This window comes from Xenopus tropicalis, chromosome 10, assembly GCF_000004195.4.
Source record: "Xenopus tropicalis strain Nigerian chromosome 10, UCB_Xtro_10.0, whole genome shotgun sequence".
Taxonomy (NCBI): Eukaryota; Metazoa; Chordata; class Amphibia; order Anura; family Pipidae; genus Xenopus; species Xenopus tropicalis.
This window is the reverse complement of record NC_030686.2, coordinates 28,253,813-28,274,034: the sequence shown is the minus strand read 5'-3', so window position 1 is coordinate 28,274,034 and position 20,222 is coordinate 28,253,813. Positions and strand designations below refer to the sequence as shown.

Sequence of the window (20,222 nt, the reverse complement as noted above, 5' to 3'; positions counted from 1 at the left end):
CAATGTATATTATAATTGGTTTGGGTAATACTATACTGTTGGGCATTTCTTGTCTGTCACTTCTGTTACTCATCTGTATGTACATTCTTGCTATTTTTAAAACTGCTGTAAAAAAAATTAATCTGCACTACATTATTTGGGTTTAGGGTGTATCTGAAGCCAAGTTATAAATATTACAACTGTATTTTATATATATTAAAACTGAATAGTGTGGTTAGATCCTTAAAGGAACAGTAACACCAAAAAATGAAAGTGTATAAAAGTAACTAAAATATAATGTGCTGCTGCCCTGCACTGGTAAAAGTTGTGTTTTTACTTCAGAAAGTCTACTATAATTTATATAAATAAGCTGCTATGTAGCCATGGAGGCAGCCATTCAAAGGAGAAAAGGCACAGGCACATAGCAGATAACAGATAAAACACTATATTGTATTCTACAGAGCTTATCTGTTATCTGCTATGTAACCTGTGACTTTTCTCCTTTTTTCCAGCTTGAATGGCTGCCCCCGTGGCTACACAGCAGCTTATTATATAAATTATAGTAGTGTTACTGTAGCAAACACACCAGTTTTACCAGGGCAGGGCAACAGTGCATTATATTTTTATTACTTTAAAGCTCTTTCATTTTTTGGTGTTACTGTTCCTTTAAAGGATGTGCTTTGCTTCTTATTCCTGTTTGCCACTCCTATATAATCTAATCTAAGTAAATTTAAAGTGATAGTAACTTCCTGAAGCCATGTTTCTCTTTATTCCCTTGTATGTCTTAGTGACAGCATTCACAGGCATTTGCACAAATGTGTTTAAATAAGCTAAGGAAGGTCAATTAATATAACGTTTCGTTCCCCACAGGAACCTTCATCAGGAAACCCAGGACACTGTACAAATGCTTAAAGCCTAAAATAGTTTTAAATAGGGGAGCACCGAATCCACTATTTTCGGATTCGGCCCAAACCCCGAATCCTTTGTGAAGGTATACTGAACGGAATCCTAATTTGCATATGCAAATTAGGGTAAGGAAGGGCCAAAGAAAACCGCCCGTGCAGCAAAACATTTTTAACTTTCATGTTTGTGAGTCGCCGGTTTTAAGGATTCATATTCGCTTCGGCCAGGGGTGTGGATTCAGCCGAAACCAAATGCTGCTAAAAAAGGCCAATTCTGAGAGAATAGTTTTGAGAGAGAATACTATCTCATCCAAGACCTTTATCAATGCTATACAAAGAGCAAACCTAAATAACCCCTACCTGAAAAAGGCACCAGAAAGTCTGTGTTAGTTGCCATAGCAACTATAGTAAACACCCATATGTAAATGAAAGAGACAGTGGATGCCAGAAGCTAGTGATTAAAAGCATAGAAGTGTGTAATTCTTGCCTTACTAAGCATGCTAAAACATCCACAATACTATTATTCTGTTAGCATAGCATACAAACAAAATGAATATTCACTCCACCATGTAGTGTGCTATGAAAGCAAACAAAAACAATGTATCAAGCTGGAGTACAAAGTTAGGCTTATATGCTAATATAAATGGTAGTTAAAGAGAGATCGATCCCTGGTAAGGGGACACAACTTATGAAGAACTGTGGACAGAAGTCAATAAGTTCCTGTGGAGAGGACCACCAAGACCAATAATGTGGGAACATGGGTGAGACAAAGCCAGTTGGTAACACCGCGCTCTCATAGAGCGCCTTGGTTACCATGATAACTGTCAACCTACATTCTTATTTCTAGCACAGTTGTGCAGATTAACAATGGATTGACTCTCTCTTGTGGCGCAAGCTAGGCTACTGTGTATTAATAGCAATATCAGAGTTACAGAGGGTCCTGGGTTATCTATACATCTGAGGAGCCAGATAATGAAGGCTTCCCTTTTAATATACCCAGTGCTAGTAATTTAGCTACTGGCGCATGGGTCACTCAGGAGGAAATTCAAAAGAGACTTGAACATGTAAAGGTAAACAAAGGTCCAGGACCGGATGGGATTCATCCCAGGGTATTAAATGAGCTGAGCGCTGTGATTGCCAAGCCTCTTCACATAATTTTTCAGGATTCGTTGAGGTTTGGCATGGTGCCGAGAGACTGGCGGATTGCTAATGTGGTGCCGTTATTTAAAAAGGGATCTCGTTCTCAGCCTGAAAACTATAGGCCTGTTAGTCTGACATCAGTAGTAGGAAAGCTTCTGGAAGGGGTAATAAGGGATAGGATAGTTGAATACATTGCAGTTCACAATACTATTAGTTTGTGCCAGCATGGTTTTATGCGTAACAGATCTTGCCAGACTAATTTAGTCGCCTTTTATGAGGAGGTGAGCAGGAACCTTGATGCTGGAATGGCAGTTGATGTCATCTACTTAGATTTTGCTAAAGCGTTTGATACAGTACCTCACAGAAGGTTAATGATCAAATTGAGGAATATTGGCCTAGAACATAATATTTGTAATTGGATAGAAAACTGGCTGAAGGATAGAGTACAAAGAGTGGTGGTAAATGGAACATTTTCTAATTGGGCCAGTGTGGTTAGTGGAGTACCGCAGGGGTCAGTCCTTGGTCCTTTGCTTTTTAACTTGTTTATTAATGACCTGGAGGTGGGCATAGAGAGTACTGTTTCTATTTTTGCTGATGACACTAAATTGTGCAAAACTATAAGTTCCATACAGGATGCTGCCGCTTTGCAGAGCGATTTGACAAAATTGGAAAACTGGGCAGCAAACTGGAAAAGGAGGTTCAATGTTGACAAGTGCAAAGTTATGCACTTTGGTAGGAATAATATAAACGCAAACTATCTACTGAATGGTAGTGTGTTGGGGGCATCCTTAATGGAGAAGGATCTAGGGGTTTTTGTAGATCACAAGTTGTCTAATTCCAGGCAGTGTCATTCTGTGGCTACTACAGCAAATAAAGTGCTGTCTTGTATAAAAAAGGGCATTGACTCAAGGGATGAGAACATATTTTTGCCGCTTTATAGGTCCCTGGTAAGGCCTCACCTTGAGTATGCAGTGCAGTTTTGGGCTCCAGTCCTTAAGAAGGATATTAATGAGCTGGAGAGAGTGCAGAGACGTGCAACTAAACTGGTAAAGGGGATGGAAGATTTAAGCTATGAGGTTAGACTGTCGAGGTTGGGGTTGTTTTCTCTGGAAAAGAGGCGCTTGCGAGGGGACATGATTACTCTGTACAAGTACATTAGAGGGGATTATAGGCAGTTGGGGGATGTTCTTTTTTCCCATAAAAACAATCAGCGCACCAGAGGTCACCCCTATAGATTAGAGGAACAGAGCTTCCATTTGAAGCAGCGTAGGTGGTTTTTCACGGTGAGGGCAGTGAGGCTGTGGAATGCCCTTCCTAGTGATGTGGTAATGGCAGACTCTGTTAATGCCCTTAAGAGGGGCCTGGATGAGTTTTTGAACAAGCAGAATATCCAAGGCTATTGTGATACTAATATCTACAGTTAGTATTACTGGTTGTATATATATAGTTTATGTATGTGAGTGTATAGATTGGTTAGTATAGGTTGTGTGCTGGGTTTACTCGGATGGGTTGAACTTGATGGACAATGGTCTTTTTTCAACCCTATGTAACTATGTAACTATGTAACTATATCTCCTGTAAATAGTGATGAACAGATAAGAGGTGTCACAGGGGAGAAGGACCCTCAAAGTTTAAGCAGACTAGGGATGCTTGAGCAAAAGCCATTAAGATAGAATTTCCCAACAATGTCTCTGTTGGTTGGCAGTCAGTCAAGCTGAGACTGGTGGGGCTCAGAGCAAAAGCCAAAGATTTTTTCCACAAGGGTCTTATAAGTATTACTATAGAGATGCTAGGCTCACACACAAGTAAACCAGTCAAGAGGCTAGGGGGGCTCAAAGCCAAGAGCCAGAATGTAGAACCCCCCCAACTATGCCTCCTAATTAGAATAATTCTATCAGGAATGCCGACGGTCACTCCCAAAAGTGGTAAACCCATAGTATATAAAAGAGGCCATTAGTGGAACACAGTTTAACCAACATACCATAGTTATTATAAGTACCTCTGGCCAGGTAGATTATAGTTCACTCCACTATACACTGTGAATTACATACAGTTCAGAGAAGTTGTGGGGGGCTGTAGATATGAATGAAAGTTAGAAAAACACAGAAACAGGTAATAATTCATTTAAGCCCCTACTGTATCTAAGGTATGTATCCAAAGAGATCACCCCCAGCATTGTTCTATGTATGTATGTATGTATGATATACTGTACATTTTTTTTTTTGCAAAAAAAAGTTCTACAGCTCTACTCTGGTGCTTTAGGACTTACTTCTCTGTGACCTGGCAACTATATCTGTGGTCCTGTTCTTTCTCCTCAGATGAAAAGCCCATAGTGGAAAAACCAGGTGATGACCGGGATAAACCCAAATTGCCTCCCAAGAAGCTAGAAGAAGAGCAAATTAAGGGACCTATAGAGGTTCCTCAAAAAGAAGATGACACAAAGAAGCGGGAGGAGGTGCAGCTAGATCGGCCTGATCAAGGTACATGGTGTGCTGAATGGAATTCTGAAGAAGCTAGAATAAGGCTTTAAGCACAATAGATAAGTGTTTGTATCTGCTCACTTTAGCGCAAAGTGCTTTGTGTTGTTATACAGTATTCATATATTTTAAACTTGAACCGACATATTCAGAGATAGATCAGTAGCGTTTATTGAAGGAATGTTTCTTTAGATGTTTGCAATTGAGGTTATTAGTGTACAATTTCATTGATGTGGTACATTTATTAAAGTCAAGAAAATGAAGAACTAGGTTCCAGGTTCTCACCAGGGAGACATTTCAAGTATGTTTCTCACTCTTTTCTCAGTTATTTGTCATGTTAATTTTCTTGGGTGCAAAGTAAGGTTGCCATAGGCTTTTGAATGGATTTGCAACCCAATAATTTTCAAATAATTCCAGCAATAGAATTGTTTATTTAAAAAAATTAGGGATGCACCAAATCCACTTTTTTTGGGACTCCTCGTGAAAGATTTGTCCGTTTCGGCAATTAGGCCATGGAAGTGTTAAAGAAAACCAAGCGAAAGCTAAATTTTGAACTTCTGTGTTTATGTGACAAAAAGTCACGTGACTTTAAACGAGAAGAAAAGGCGATTATATTCACTGGGGTTTGCCATACCCCCCAGAGATTTATCCTTTCCTTCATCTTTTAGGATTCGGTTCGGCCAGTCACTTGGAATTGGCCAAATCTCAGTCCTTTTGAAAAAGGCCAAATCCCTAACTGAATCCTGGATTTGATGCAAAAAAAACATAGAATGGTTCTAGAGCTCCCATTTTTTGAAAAGCTACATATCGGCCAACTTATTCTAGGGTTGCAAAGTAGCTGTCCATCAATTCGCCAAAGGGAATTGAAGCCATCCGGGTTGCATTTTTTATCTTCCTTTCTATCTGCCCCTTCACCTACTCTTAATTATAATGTATATACAAGCCCTTCATGTTTTATATTGTCTTTCTTTTAAGTGATCATCCTTCTTGTCTGTATTGCTCAGGGGACATTGCAGTACCTGTGGGTGAGGCCCATAGACACGAGCCACCTGTGCCCCGAGATGAGGTAGCTGTAGATGAGAAGAAAGACCAGGAAGAAAGAGAAGAGAAAAAAGAATCGGTGGTGGACAATGACGATACTGAAAAGAAGGATAAGCAAGAGATAAAAGTGGAAAATGAGCAAGAAATAAAGGACCAGGCTGAGGCAAACAATAGAATAAAAGAGCCTGTGCCACAGAATCCACCACAAGAAGTGGATGACCCAAATAAGCAACAGCTGGTAAATCCTCCCACCCCAAGAGTAAAGGAGCAGCCTCCATTCAAGGACCTGGAAGGCATTGGGAAGGATGTGGAAGTTCCTGTGGAACCCAAGAAAAATGCAGAGATTGCAGGAGAGAAAAACAACAATGATTTTGCTAATCCTGGAAAGGCTGTAGAGAATCCCCCCATTAAAGGTATATGAATGTGCAAACTATATAAATTTTGTATTTATTTCCTGGTATTTATAGAGTAGCAGAACATTTTTGCAGAACTTTACAGTTGTTTACAGTTATACATCGCTCACATCAGTCCAGTAGGGCTTACAATCTAAGGTCTGTATTACATTCACACACAATAAGGCCAATTTTATTAGGAAACCAAAAAACAAGGAACCCAAGAACTTAATATGGGCATACACTGAACTGAGTAGTATAGAGAGACACCCTCTAGTGACCAACAGAGTGTAATACAGCTAAAGAATATATAAACTCATATACCACTCAAGTTTAGTAAAAAATGTAGATTTATTTTAGTCCATTAAATGGATTTAGCCAAACATGTTTCATGCTTACCCAGCACTATGATTAGTGGAGCCTTTCATTAAGTGCTGGGTAAGCATGAAATCTAAGGGGTGGCTATTGCTTTTAATGGACTAAAATCTACATTTTTTTTTTTTACTAATCTTGAGTTGTATATGAGTTTTTATATTCTGTAGCAGTTTTATAAGGAGACAATTAACCTGTCAGTATGTTTTTGGAGTGTGTGAGGAAACCAGAGTACACAAGAGTACAGATTGTGCCCAGACTGGAATCAAATTCAGGACCCCAGTACTATAAGGCAGCAGTGCTACCCTCTGAGTCTCCACATGTCATAGTTTACATATATTGGGCATACAGTGCACAATGTATGTAAACAAAACTAGAAATAAAGGTTATTTCTACAGAAAGTTATTTGGAGTGTTCAGATATGTGTTAATCTAGAGACCAGTCCCCCATTTCCCATATTTCTTTAGGTGTTGGGGTAGTAGAATAAATTAAATAGTGGGGGTCCTGCACTAGTGGATTCCTATATGAGCCCCACTAATTGCAGAAATGTTGTCTAAATAAAAGGAAGAGCCATTGTATACACTGCAGAATTACATTTTAAGTTGTTGGGCATTAATGGTTAACAGTGCAGTTATTTGCTCTTACCATCAGATAAGCCAGAAATTGCCCTCCCCTGCTTAGATGCTGCATGCTTTCCATGGTCTTACAGTATTGCTAATAATGTGTCTGTTAAAGTAAAACAGGTTTTGTATCCAGAGCAATCCCAAACCATCATTTTTGTTTTTTCCAGATGAGAAAAATGAGCAAGTTCCTGGTGACCCTGGGAAAGAACAACATGAGGTGCAAAATGGTGAGCCAAAAGCAGGAGATAACCAAGCTGGTAAGGACCAGTCTAGTCATTTAGTATATTACTGTTAACCAAGTTGTAGTCCAGCTTCATCTGGGGATCCAAAGTCTGTTGGATGAAAGTGATAGTACACATTGCAGTCCTATTTTAATTAACTGAACTCTTCATTTCTATTAATATTTTTTTCCCTCCCACCATTAGATAAGTGAAAATTCTGCTTCAAAGCAAGTTAATAATAACATGGCAGGGCCAAAAACTGCCCTGGTAACTGTAAGAGACAATTTTTAACCATAATATTCGAAACCCTTCGTTTAGAGGACACAATACCTCCCTCCACATGATTAAATGTGGGCATGTTTGCATCAGGCAGCAGCAACAGGCCCAGATGCGCACCTGACCCTAACTGTTACTGTGTACTGAGTAACCATGTTAATGGTGAGGTCTGGTAGAAAAAAAAAAAAGTTGAACTGCAGTTAAGAACTAGGGATGCATCTAATCCATCATTTTTTGACGAACAACAAATCCTTCAGAGAAGATGCAGCCAAATAACAAACCAAATCTGACCACTACCTTAAATTTGAGAAAACTAAAAAAAAAAATGTCAAATGTGAACAAAAAATTGACCCTTTCAGTTGTCCAGAGCGCCAAAATCACATGACGAATTTGGTTTTAACTAAACACTCAATATTTAACTGAATGTGAATCCTGCAAAAAGTTATAGGATTTGCTGAACAAATCCTGAATTTGGTGCATCTTAAAAGCAAAACTACTTAAGAAACAAAGACAAAAATGATATGATAGACAGTAGGACTCAATCAACAGTGATGGACATTGTACAAATTGTAAGAGCAGAGTTTGCACTGTACAGGGTCTGTTAGCACTCTATAGCAATTGCTAAAGCAATTGCACTCTATAGCATCTGTTAGCACTCTATAGCAATTACCTCAGCGCTTTTGTAAATAAGCCAGTTTAGCCAGCTGTTCTTACATCAAAACTAACATTTTGTACTGCTTTCTTTACCTGACTTGTCTCTCTTTCTTACACGCTACTCTGGGACCTTTGCAGCTGAGCTTAGAAGGCTTGCAGAACGTAAGCACCCCTGTACTGCACATAACGTTTGTAACTTTACATCTGTGGGAGCAGTACTGCTAATGAATATGCCCTTTTGCTTTAGGGTGAAGGCACATGTGATGTTCTGATGCATGTTTTTTTTATAAAAAAAAAAAAAAAAAAGATAAAAGGGAGATAAAGGGGCCCTTCAATGCTGGCAGCCTCTTGAAGACAATGGAAATCATGAAACGGTTATTTGCTAGGCCATAATTCTGTCCAAGTGTGTCAGAAACGCAGAGGTCAGCATCTCTGGCCAGTACTTAAGGCGCTAACCCCTATATTTAATAAAAAGCCTAGGAGCGATAACCCATAGCAACCAATAAGAAGTTTGTTTTTAAACATTAAATGCTACCTGCTGGTTGCTATAGGCTATAAACATTTTAGTTGCCCCTGATGTTACATTACCCCATTTGTGTTAGCAATACAAAAAGGGGCAATAGTCTCCCTGAGTGGATCTTGGCAATCAAAACATCTCTTATGCCTTATTGCCTATAGGCCAGAGGTACACTAGATTTTATTCCTCTGTCTGCGTAGTAAAGGCCCATCTGCTCTGTGCTTTCAGTGCCTGGATAGGCACAGCATCAGTGCGTACACAGATCAGATTTCAGAGGGGAAATTTTGTGCCAAAATCTGCTCCATGTGAGTGCTAATGGACAGTGATATGCAGGCGGAGAAAAAGTCTAGTGTGCCACAGGACTTACTAAATGTTGGCCTTGTGTGTTTTGTTTGTTTTTTAGTCACCTCTTTTGAACCTATATACGTGTAAGGTTATTTTATTTCCTAACATATCAATAATTATGAATTAGTACAAACCCATCAAACTGTTCTTTTCTCAAAAAAAAATGTAAGCATAAAGTCATAGAAACTAAAAATTTGTTAAAGGGGAAGTTACATGTTGGCATTGTAAACAGTGAGGTTATATAAATTGCCAATGTTTTATATCTGATATATACTGTTGCTGTACTGATTCACTTATATGCCCCCAGGGGCATCAAGCTCAACTTCAGGTTCTGCTGGCTTGGCCAGCATCCCCAGAAAATCTGTCAGAGAGCATAACTTCATCAGCATAGATAATATTTTGGATATTCAGTATTTCTTCCATGGTCATCTGAACAAATAACTTAGATGTACTTAACTGACAATTTGCAAGCAATAGAATAATCTATAACAGTGCTGTCCAACTTCTACGGTGCCGAGGGCCGAAATTTCTCTAGCATACATGGTGGAGGGCCGCTAATGGAAGCCAGTTTTGACCACTCCCCTTTTTGAAACCACACCCACTTCAAACCACACCCATTTTATCACAATGGTGGTAGCACAGCAAAATCCCAAATGCTTGGTCCTTACTGTGGGGATATCAACCATCATTCATATGTGAAAGAATTATGTCGTATTAAGATATACCCTTAAATTCCATATGCCTCCTCCTCCCCTGTGGATAGCAGAGCAACCCCCAGTACATAATTACACACCTTTGGGACCATTTAATGGCTATTTCCAACTGCTAACAAACTCCCACAACAAACCCCTGCCAGGTTCACCTCCCACAAGCAGCATAGGGCAAGCAGAGTATGGCGCACACAGGCAGCACTCTGCCTGTCCTATGCTGTCTGTGTGTGCCATACTCTGCCTGTCCTAACCTGCCTGTGTGTGCCATACTCTGCCTGCCCTACCCTGACTGTGTGTGCCATACTCTGCCTGCCCTACCCTTCCTGTGTGTGCCATACTCTGCCTGCCCTATGCTGCCTGTGTGTGCCATACTCTGCCTGCCCTACCCTTACTGTGTGTGCCATACTCTGCCTGCCCTACCCTTACTGTGTGTGCCATACTCTGCCTGCCCTACCCTTACTGTGTGTGCCATACTCTGCCTGCCCTACCCTTCCTGTGTGTGCCATACTCTGCCTGCCCTACCCTTCCGGTGTGTGCCATACTCTGCCTGCCCTACCCTGACTGTGTGTGCCATACTCTGCCTGCCCTACCCTTCCTGTGTGCCATACCCTCCCTGACCTATGCTGCCTGTGTGTGCCATACTCTACCTGCCCTATGCTGGCTGTATGTGCCATACTCTGCCTACAGTACCTATGGTCTGAGGTGTGAAGAAGTGAACAATGGGGGTGATTACAGTCTGAGCCTGAGGTGTGAACACTGCAGGGGTTGAACAATGCAGAAACTAAAAGGTGTGAAAAACACAGGGATTACATTTTTAAACAATACAGAGGGATTACAGCCTGAATCTGAGGTGAGAACCATGCAGGGGGCCAGTTAATCTCAGTACTGATACCATTTAATGCTTACTCAAAGGTAAGCCATCAAAGCAGCCAGACAGGTGGGGGGCCACACAGAGGGGGGTCGCGGGCCGCCAGTTGGACAGCACTGATCTATAACATACTAAATGTTAACATGAAGTTGAACTACCCATTTAATGTTCTGTGTTGGTCAGAGAGATAAATATTTTACGTAAATAAGGAAGTGCATCACTGTAAATTACACCTCCATAATCATAGATTCGTTGGTCCTGTTGACTTCTATCTTAAGAACCAGCTATTTATCCTCTGTTTTCCAATTGTTCTGTTCCATTAGAAGCTGGGAAGGCAGAGCTGCTGGACCATGCATTTTTACTACAAGTCATTAAGGAGCAGCAGGTGCAGCAAAAGCGTTTGTTGGATCAGCAGGAGAAACTTCTAGAAGTAATAAAAGAGCAGCACATGGAAATTCACCAGCAAAAGGAGGACGAAGAGCAGCAAGGTGGGTATCAAGTGTGAGAAAGGCATTATATAAAACGAAGTGGGAAAAAAACAGATAAATGGGAAGCAAGTGTGAGAGGGTTTGGATTATTACATTTATTTATAAAGCGCCAACATGTTCCGCAGCACTGTACATAAGGGTAAATAACTGACATACAGACAAGCCAATACAGTAATGAGGACCCTGACCAAAACACCTTATACAGGGTATAAAAATAAGCAGCTGTATGGGAAAGTTTATGAAGCAAGATCAGCAGAATATGTATGGTAAAAAGCCAACGGGGGCAGCAAGTAATAAGCCACCTCTGAGGCTGTGGGGCCAAAGGCAAATGCCATCTCTGCCCAGGGGACGTAGCATACAATGGTGGCTTTAAAAGTTTAGTTAAAGTCCTTAAAAACTGTAGCAGATATGGGATCCCTTATCCCAAAAATCCATTAAGCAGAAATCTTCTGAATCAAGCAAATCAAATTTTAAAAACAATTTACTTTTTCTCTGTAATAATAAAGCCATATTTTGACCTCAATGCATGATTCCATATTGGTGGCAAAATAATCCAGCTGGGTTTATTTAATGTTTAAATTATTGTATGGTGAAGTCACTATCATAACACTGAGCTGCACATCTACCTGGAGAACTGTTCTCTGCAGTATAGCTTTACTTGCATGTGATTTTATAGGCTTTACCAGCAGAATTTGATTTGACATCCACATAAGCAGTGCCTTATCATTTCCCACTGCAAACACTTTAATTTCCATGACAACATGTTTAGTGTTGCAGCATCTTTGTATAAAAATCTGTTTGCAGAGTAATATGCAATCAAGGGCTTGGTTCAATTGGATACTAAGACTATGGCCAAAAGTGGATATTGCAAAAAGTAAAATAATAACATTTGGTATTTTCCAGACTCCTTAACCAACTGTTAGTTTTGGTACATATCTAGGAAAAGTCATTTTGGCATTTTACTGCCAATAGATTTGCCACATTAGTGCCACCTAGAACACTATATTAATTCTGCAGAATGCTTTACCATACCTGAGTAGACAGCTTTCTCTGTTTAAGATTGCAGCTGCCATTTTTGCTTGGTCCTTCTTTCTTTTGATAGAGGACTCAGTGCAGGTTTTCTGTGAGTGCTTATGGCTGTATTTACATAGACCTTTCTGATAAAGCTCACTTAGTTTTTACCTTTCCTTCTCCTTTAAATTACTATATCACCTTATGTACAGGTGGCAAGGTCACACTGTGAGCCTAGGAGATAGATTTGTTGTCATGCCACAGCAAGGCTATTAAAGATACAGCATTCTTTATCAAGTTTTATTGATTGTTACGAGCAAGCAAATTCTGAAAGCTGTTTTATACATTCTTTACAGTGGGAAAATAAATATGCCTACTTCGCATCCAATTCAAGGCAAAATGTGAAGGTCTCAACGGGGTTGTCCTTCTTTTATATGACCCACTCATAAATCTAACAGTGTTTGTGGTCTGACAGATTTAATGACCTTTGTCTTTTTTAATCTTGTCAACTGCACATTTACACATTGTTTAAATATGTTTATCCGTAGTTGAATTGTATGGTTTATAGTATTTGTTATTGCTGTCATGAATCAAGCCTTCATTATATATGGCCTTATAAGGAACTGCAGTGAATACAAATGTAATCTTTTGATTAGGGAAAAAAATAGCAGTTCTAACATACCATGAGTTGCATTTCATTGATAGAATTGAAGGAAGTATAAATATGTATCTTTTGGTTGTCTACAGATAAACCTGAAGGCAATATAGGAGAGAACAATAAGGAGGAGCTGAAAGCAGAAGCCATAGTGGTACAAAAGCCACTAGATGGGGACAAGGTGGAGAATGCAGGACAACTGAAAGCCAATATAGAGAAACCTGCAGTTGAGAAGCCTGTGGTTATGGAGGACAAACAACAAAATTCCGTTTTAAAGGAAGAAGTTAAGGGAAATGTGCCAGATGTCAAAAAGAATGAAGATAAGATTGAAGCTCCCAAAATCATAGTAGAGGAAGTGAAAGTGGCAGTTTCAACTGGCAAAGAGTCACAGGATGCAAAAAAACAGTCCATCCAGGAAAACCCTAATCACCACCTTGACTTGGAAATTAATGATAACCATAAGCAGCAGGAGAAAGTAGTGGTGGCGAATAAAGATAATGGCCTCCCAAATATTGGGCACATCATCCAGCAGGAAAATGTAAACCTCAAAGCTCCTGTTGCACTACCAGACCCACAGGACAAGGTGGGAAAATTAGCTCAGACTGAGCTAAAACAGAAACCTATGAAATTGGCTGGTGCAGGAGAGGAACAGCTTGGTGCTGTGCGAGAAGAAAAAATACAGGTTCAAGTCCAGGGTGTGAAAGCTGCTGATTTGATACCGGATAATCCCAAGCCAGCGGCAGAGCAAGGGCTGCATGGAAATAAAAAGGAAGCTGATGCACCTGTATTAGGCCTAAACCAAGGCAATGACATTAAGGTTGAAGTCAAGAAAGAACACGCTGAAAAGCAAAAAGATGGGGCTGTCCTAGAGCATGATGAAGGTAAACAAAACCGAGATCTGAAACTGCAGGATGATCTGGATTTAAGAAGAAAAAAGAGAGATGTGAATAAGGAGCAAGAAAATGATGCAGCACAGATCATCAGTTTCCATCCTGTGCCCAACGTAAAGGTGAACGATCTGCGTGGCGCCCTTGAGGCACGGCTCAATCAGTTGGCTGACGGAGGGATACAGGTTGTTCAGAGCCGGCAAATCAAACAGTTAATAGATGAGGAGAAGAAGAGATGAGCACAAAGAAATCGGCATCTAATAACTTTACCAGAGAGCCCTGTATTACTTGATCACCTAGAAACAGTCTATCTGTGGCTAGAACTATATTAACTGTGTGCGTTACAGGGTCTTTTGAAAACCCCCATACTCCCTTTAAAAAACTTATGTTAAATCAATACTGCAAGCGCCTTGTATTGCAGAGAAGGCCGCACTTGCTGCCAGCTAGAATATTGTCCTTGGGGTGGAGAACAACTTGCAGCCAAGTGGCCTTTGATGGTTATGGTTGAGCACAGTATCATAGACAATGAAAGGGTTGCCCATTAATATGCTGCAGTGTCAGAAATAGTTTACTATATTTAAACATGGGCCTTGGAGCTATCAGAAATACAAATGACTAGGGAGCAAAAGTACTCTTTTCCAAGGTCTATGTGATGTATGTGTTGGTCACAAACTAAAATGATTGAGGCTTTAGACTAGGGTTGTCTGACTCTACTGATAGCCGCACCATTTGTCGTAGACCCATGAATGAGGCGTCAAACCGTGCAGCTTATTCGGGAGTGGGGTGCTATGACTTTTCTGAGGGGTGGGCAGTTATTTGCCCCAGCAGGGGGCAATTAACCACCGTTTGTCGTAGACCCATGAATGAGGTGTCAAACCGTGCGGCTTATTTGGGAGTGGGGTGCTATGACTTTTCTGAGGGGTGGGAGGTTAATTGCCCCAACAGGGGGCAATTAACCGAACTGAAGGAAACATTGTAATATTGGGGCACGAGTTTTGCCACGGCAAGCACCACTCACATTTTCTTCAGGAAATGTACCTCTCTAGTTTTATTTATAGTTTCAGTTAATTTAATGATGCAACATAATACACAATAGAAACAACAGTGCCACCTGCTGTTCAGTTCTGCTTATCAGCTACAGTCAGTGAGTCGAGGAAATACTTGTGATGTTGCTTTGCTCAGAAATTGAAGTAGTCGGGTTGCCTACAGCAGTGCCAGTCACCCTAGGCGACTGGCCATCCCGCCTTGTGTACGCACACATGGTGCAAGGTGAAATGAAAAACATATGTATTGGGCACAGGACTGAGGGCCCAGACTAGGTGTAGGCAGGCAGAAGATATACGTGCCTAGCGCCCCCACTGTCGGGGCCTACACACGTAGCTCTTCTGCCTACCCCTAGTTCCAGTCCTGGAACAGATAAGTCATCTGACAATTCACTAGTCTGTTCTAAGCAGAGCAACACCACAAGATTTTGCTCAATAATTTTCTAATTTCTTCTGACTGTACCTGGTAAGAAGTCACAACCATTGTCTGTTTCGTTATATTAGCAGTGTAAAAACTGCTAATCTATTGTAAACTAAAAAGAATTCATTTTAAATTGCAAAAGTGCTCCAAAGAGCCCTCATGTGAGTAATTTGACATCAATTTCCTTTAAAACAAATCGACCAGGGTAATTTCCTGCACCACCACGTTGTAGGCTATCAGGTGTACAGGCTGCACCCTTTTTCTTTAAGTTGATATAAGCTGGGTACATGCACAGTACAGCCAGCATATTCTGCCTCTCCAATCTAAGCATTGCAAGTGTGATCTCTAAAACTTATCAAGTTGTCTTGAGATAGCAATAACTTACAACCTCAGTAGTGTTGGCAGACAGTTGACTCAATCACAGTGGCACCTTGGAGATCATTGAGAAGTTTATTCCAAACTGTGAAGATCTTGATAACAGTAAACACTCAGATAGGTCAAAAGATCATAATATGATCCACTCCAGCAAATATATGTGTGTACATAAAATGGAGTCTAGAGATACTGCTGGGGGTGGAGTTAACCACACAGACAGAAAACTGAGGAAACTAGGGGGGGGGGGGGGGGGGGGAGATGCGAACAAATCAAATGAAAGGCAAAGCATGAAACAACAATGCATGTGTAACATGATACAGCAGGTTTCAAGAAATACTTTACTGCACATTCCCCAGGCTGGGGCTCTACCACACACTGTACACAAGTACCCTAGAAGTGGTACACCAGGTAAAAACTCGGTGACTTTATTCACTGGTGGATGCCTTACACATGGGCACATCCCAGGATTTGTACATGGACTGTTCAAAGACCTCCATTCAATTGGCCTTTAGAATGACACCCTGATATACGCTCTTGCCCCACTTACATTTAAAGGGAAAGCTTTTCTATTCCTCTATGCTTTGCAGATTGCTTGTTGCTATTTGTGTTAAACAGAACCCTTTAAGAATGACTGCTGTCATTTGGGAACATATTTGCCCAGCTTCAGGCATATTGTATCATCCTGAGAATTGCACACGCCCTTTATTCTTTAACCCCTGAACCTGTCACACTAGTTTTTTGGGGGGTTGTCTCTGTGCCCTTGGTACTAGAGTGTGTCCGAAACCTACTGTCACCTCCTTTTACTCTACTAGGACCAACTCTGACATTCTTTGTGTCAGATTTCTTACCTCCAAACCCTGAGGATTTCTACCTTCTTTTCACAAATGCTTCTCCCTGATCTATTTACTCAGGATACTGATATCACTCTGTCTGAACAATCTTCGCTACTATGTGCCTTAATATTTGTAAATTGCACACTGGACCAATAAACCCTGCCAATTTTATATACATTAAGACCAGTTTATATTTGTGTCTATTATTCTTGAAAGAAGCATCCCATAAAAAACCTGTTCATAAACCTCAGCAGATTTGACTGCATTTGTCATGTGACCTTAAGTTAATGTCAAATAAAATGGATCCTCTATTTTTAATATAATTGAAAGAATAAATATTTGTGGGCTATACTGTAATTGTGTTTTGCCTAAAGCTATGTCCTTGTACTTATACAATGCAATGAAAACTTTGCTGCCATAAAATCTGTTTTAATTGCTCGTGTCCAACATCCGTTGGCTAAAATTAGGATTTAAGCAAAACAACCAGTGTTCTGGTTCCTACGAGTCTCATTTGTTCCAGTGATGTTGTTACAAGAAACACTAATCCAATTTAATATTCTACACCTCTAAATCAACTTCTATTATGCCTGTCACTTTGCCTGCTACATGTTTCAAGATGGTCGTCTATTGCTGGTACAGTTACTGCAAAGTGAGGGGGGAAAGATCAACAGACAAGGGGAAAAGTAGCAAAATGCGAGGATGGAAATCTTGTTGGGTGCAAAGCAAATTATTGGCTTGAAGTTAAAGAAGTTTTATTATTTACATGTGTAGAACACGAAAGTCTGAAACCAAATCCTTAACTTCATGTCCGTTAACAATTAACAAAAACACCAAAGATGCTGTTAACATTTCTCAGCCTGGTACAGTGAACATCACGTCCAACAAGTAAACCAACACTGTAGCTTCTGAGTATGGAAATGCAGCAAATAAACTGACTGGAAACAAGATACACAAATAAAGATCTTTATTTCATTATTGTTTGTTATGAGCGATCCTTTGAAACCATAAATACAATTCAGTTTTAAATGAGATCAAACATGTCAGCATAAAAATTCACATTGTGCATATTTCTGTATGTTTAATAGCTTCTGTTGCATGTAGCGTCCAGTCATCACTTATTTTTCCCCTTTGCCTAGAGAAAGAAAAGAAAAAAATCTTAAGGTTTACTATTCCCACTATTAAAACTGAATAAACATTGTATTCTGATGCAGTTAAATAGTATTCCTTGGCTGTACAGGATAATGGTATGATTGGCAGTACCCAAGCTGGTTTTTAGCTGCTTATATGTCTGATCTCTAACACAGAATGTAAGACTTTTGTACCCTATAATTGAACAGAAATGAATTGAACAGCACTGATACTTTGCTTCTAGTGGACTATACTGAGTGATGCAATGGTGACAACACCTGCCACATAGTTAGTTAGAAGTGGGTCTTTTCGCTGATAAACCATGTTTCTGTTTATAGATGTAACTGGAAAAAAAGTCAAGCATTGAAGAATACCAATGAAGTTCATACATACAGCCATTATCATACACTGTTTCAGATCCTCAAACTCCTTTGCACAAGCCCCTCGGCGCAGTTCTTCCCTCCCAGAGGCTGCAGCTGAAACACACTTGCCATATGACAAGGCCTGAAATGTAAAATAAAAAAAATAATGCAAATTACGGGGTTGGTTAAAGAACTGGATGTGGTGAAAGCAGGGATTGGGTAGACAGGGAGCATAAATAGAAAACCTGTAATACCAACCCCAGCCTTAGCTGCTGATTTACCTCGGTGTCAATCCAATCCAGAAACCAGATTTTTAAATTGTTTTTATTTGTTCAGAAAAAAATTAAATAATGCAATGTGTGACAGCTATATTTAATAGTAGGTGTTTCAGTTGTGGCCCAGTGATGAGCCCCAAACAGCTACTATCAGGGTGAAGACACAGAGCTACTAGTAGCAGCTACTAAAACAGACAATGCTGATCATTTACTGATAAATGTCTCTACGTGTGTTTTAGCAGAGGCAATTCTCAGTATTGTCTATGGCAGGGGATTTACAGTTCAGTAGCCATGAAAAAGTAGCTGCTACTAGTAGCTCTGTGTGTCTTCACCCTTAGAGGCACAATGACACTTCTGTACTACAGCTTGGCAGAATTACCCCAGTCCAGTTAATTAGCTTTGATCAGTATTCTGTAGGCAGATATATTCAAAGGGTTAACCACCAAGAATAATTTAAAAGATGAAGCCCAAGTGTGTCCCCTGCAAGTGACCTGCCTCCACAGCTGGGTAAATGCTGCGACACTGACCTTGCTTATGGCCACTTCAGTCTCCATTTCAAAGTGCTGTCACTTTATAAATAAATACAATACTAGTGACCGACATGGGTAGAATGAGGAGAGACAAGAGGGTTGATTCACTAAAGGTCGATTAGTTTTAATGCCATGTATGGCTTTTCGCATGCGGCGACTATTTGTGCGCGATGCGTTGATTAGCGAGCGTTCTGTCAAATACCGCACGAAAATAGTCTTCGCGACTTAAATAAAGCAAGCAGCATCGCGTCTAAATTAACACAAGTATGCTTTTAGTGAATCGTGCGTTAAGACGCGAAAAATTAGACACGATAAAATTTTTACTGCATGCTATAACTAGCGCACGTTTTAGCGCACTTTAGTGAATCAACCTTCAGGTCTTTAAATATAAAAGTATGTAGAACTGTTAGTTGGGGCACTGTGGAAATCATTTAACCCTTTAAATGCCAGCAGAATTGCACATTTCAGCTTTGCTCAGTGCCAAATGGGGGGGTGTGGGTTTAGGTAGGAAAACAATATATTGTTTTTTGTTTTCAGGAGAACCCAAGCCTAATAAATCTGCCTGAGTTTTTTTGTATTTCCACTTCTGGAAATTTAGAGCTCTGTCCCTTTCTTGCCTAATCTAAGAATTGAGCTGCTCAACAGTTTGATACTAAGGCAAGGTGGAAAACCATCCTGTAGTCGGACAAATCAAAAGACAGCATCCTTGATGGTATAGGAGTGTATTAATGTCAGGAAAGGCACCATTAATATAAATTATATAGGTTTTGGAACAACATATGCTGCCATCAAGATGACCTAATCTTATTCAGGAAAGGTCTGTCTTATTCCAGCAAGAAAATGCCAAGATGTCAATTCTGCACTTTACAGCAGGGCTCCATAGTAAAAGAGTCCAGGTGCTAAACTGGCTGCCTGCAGTACAGCAACAAGAGATCCTCTGCACTCACACAGGGTAAGTGCAGAGGATCTCTTGTTATTGTTTCTATGTATTTTGTGGTCACAATCTCATTGCACCCCCGCCTAATGGTTTAAAATTTAGTGGTTGAGCACAACTTTCCCTTTTTTTTTTTGCCTGCAGTACAGACCTGTCACCCACTGAAAAAAAATACATAGCTGAAAGCTTGCTGTTATTATCATCCTAGTTAGCCAATAAAGGTAACTCACTTTTACACCACTTTTCTTATGCTTCATATCAAAAGTTTTACCCTATAACTTTTTTCATTTTGCTACAGGTACAGGTATGGGATCCGTTATTTGGAAACCTGTTATCCAGAAAGCTCCGAATTACGGAAAGCCTCTCTCCCATAGACTCCATTTTAATCAAATAATTCAGATTTTTAAAATGATTTCCGTTTTCTCTGTAATAATAAAACACAACACTGTATTTGATCCCAACTAAGATATAATTATCCCTTATTGGATGCAAATCAGTCCTATTGGGTTTGGTTAATGTTTTATTGGTTTCTTTTTTAGTAGACTTAAGTTATGGAGATCCAAATTACAGAAAGACCCCTTATCCGGAATACCCTTGGTCCCGAGCATTCTGGACAGGGGCGGGCCAAGCTGACCAGGCGCCCTAGGCAACCCGGTCGGCCAACTCCGCCCACCTCCCCGCCCCCACGAACGGCGCATGCACGCCAATGCACAGGAGGAGGTGCAGGGGGGGCGGGGCGGTTAGATCGGTCATTGCCTCCGCC

At 40.3% G+C, this 20,222-nt stretch overlaps 1 protein-coding gene across 4 annotated transcripts in view; it reads left to right on the top strand.

Moving 5' to 3' along the window:
- The window catches only part of slc38a10 (solute carrier family 38 member 10), a 59,559-nt gene extending 45,316 nt beyond the window's left edge, over positions 1–14,243 (top strand). Inside the window, exons 12-17 of one of the 4 annotated variants that reach the window (XM_004916361.4) lie at positions 4,340–4,501; positions 5,503–5,952; positions 7,094–7,153; positions 8,216–8,239; positions 10,841–11,005; positions 12,764–14,243. In XM_004916361.4, the coding sequence (XP_004916418.2) occupies positions 4,340–4,501; positions 5,503–5,952; positions 7,094–7,153; positions 8,216–8,239; positions 10,841–11,005; positions 12,764–13,797 (1,895 nt within the window). In that variant the 3' untranslated portion in view covers positions 13,798–14,243. Of the gene's footprint in view, positions 1–4,339; positions 4,502–5,502; positions 5,953–7,093; positions 7,184–8,215; positions 8,240–10,840; positions 11,006–12,763 lie in introns of all 4 variants that reach the window. The other 3 variants (XM_004916360.4, XM_004916362.4, XM_002940088.5) reach the window with 3 other exon arrangements.
- Positions 14,244–20,222: the final 5,979 nt, after the last annotated feature.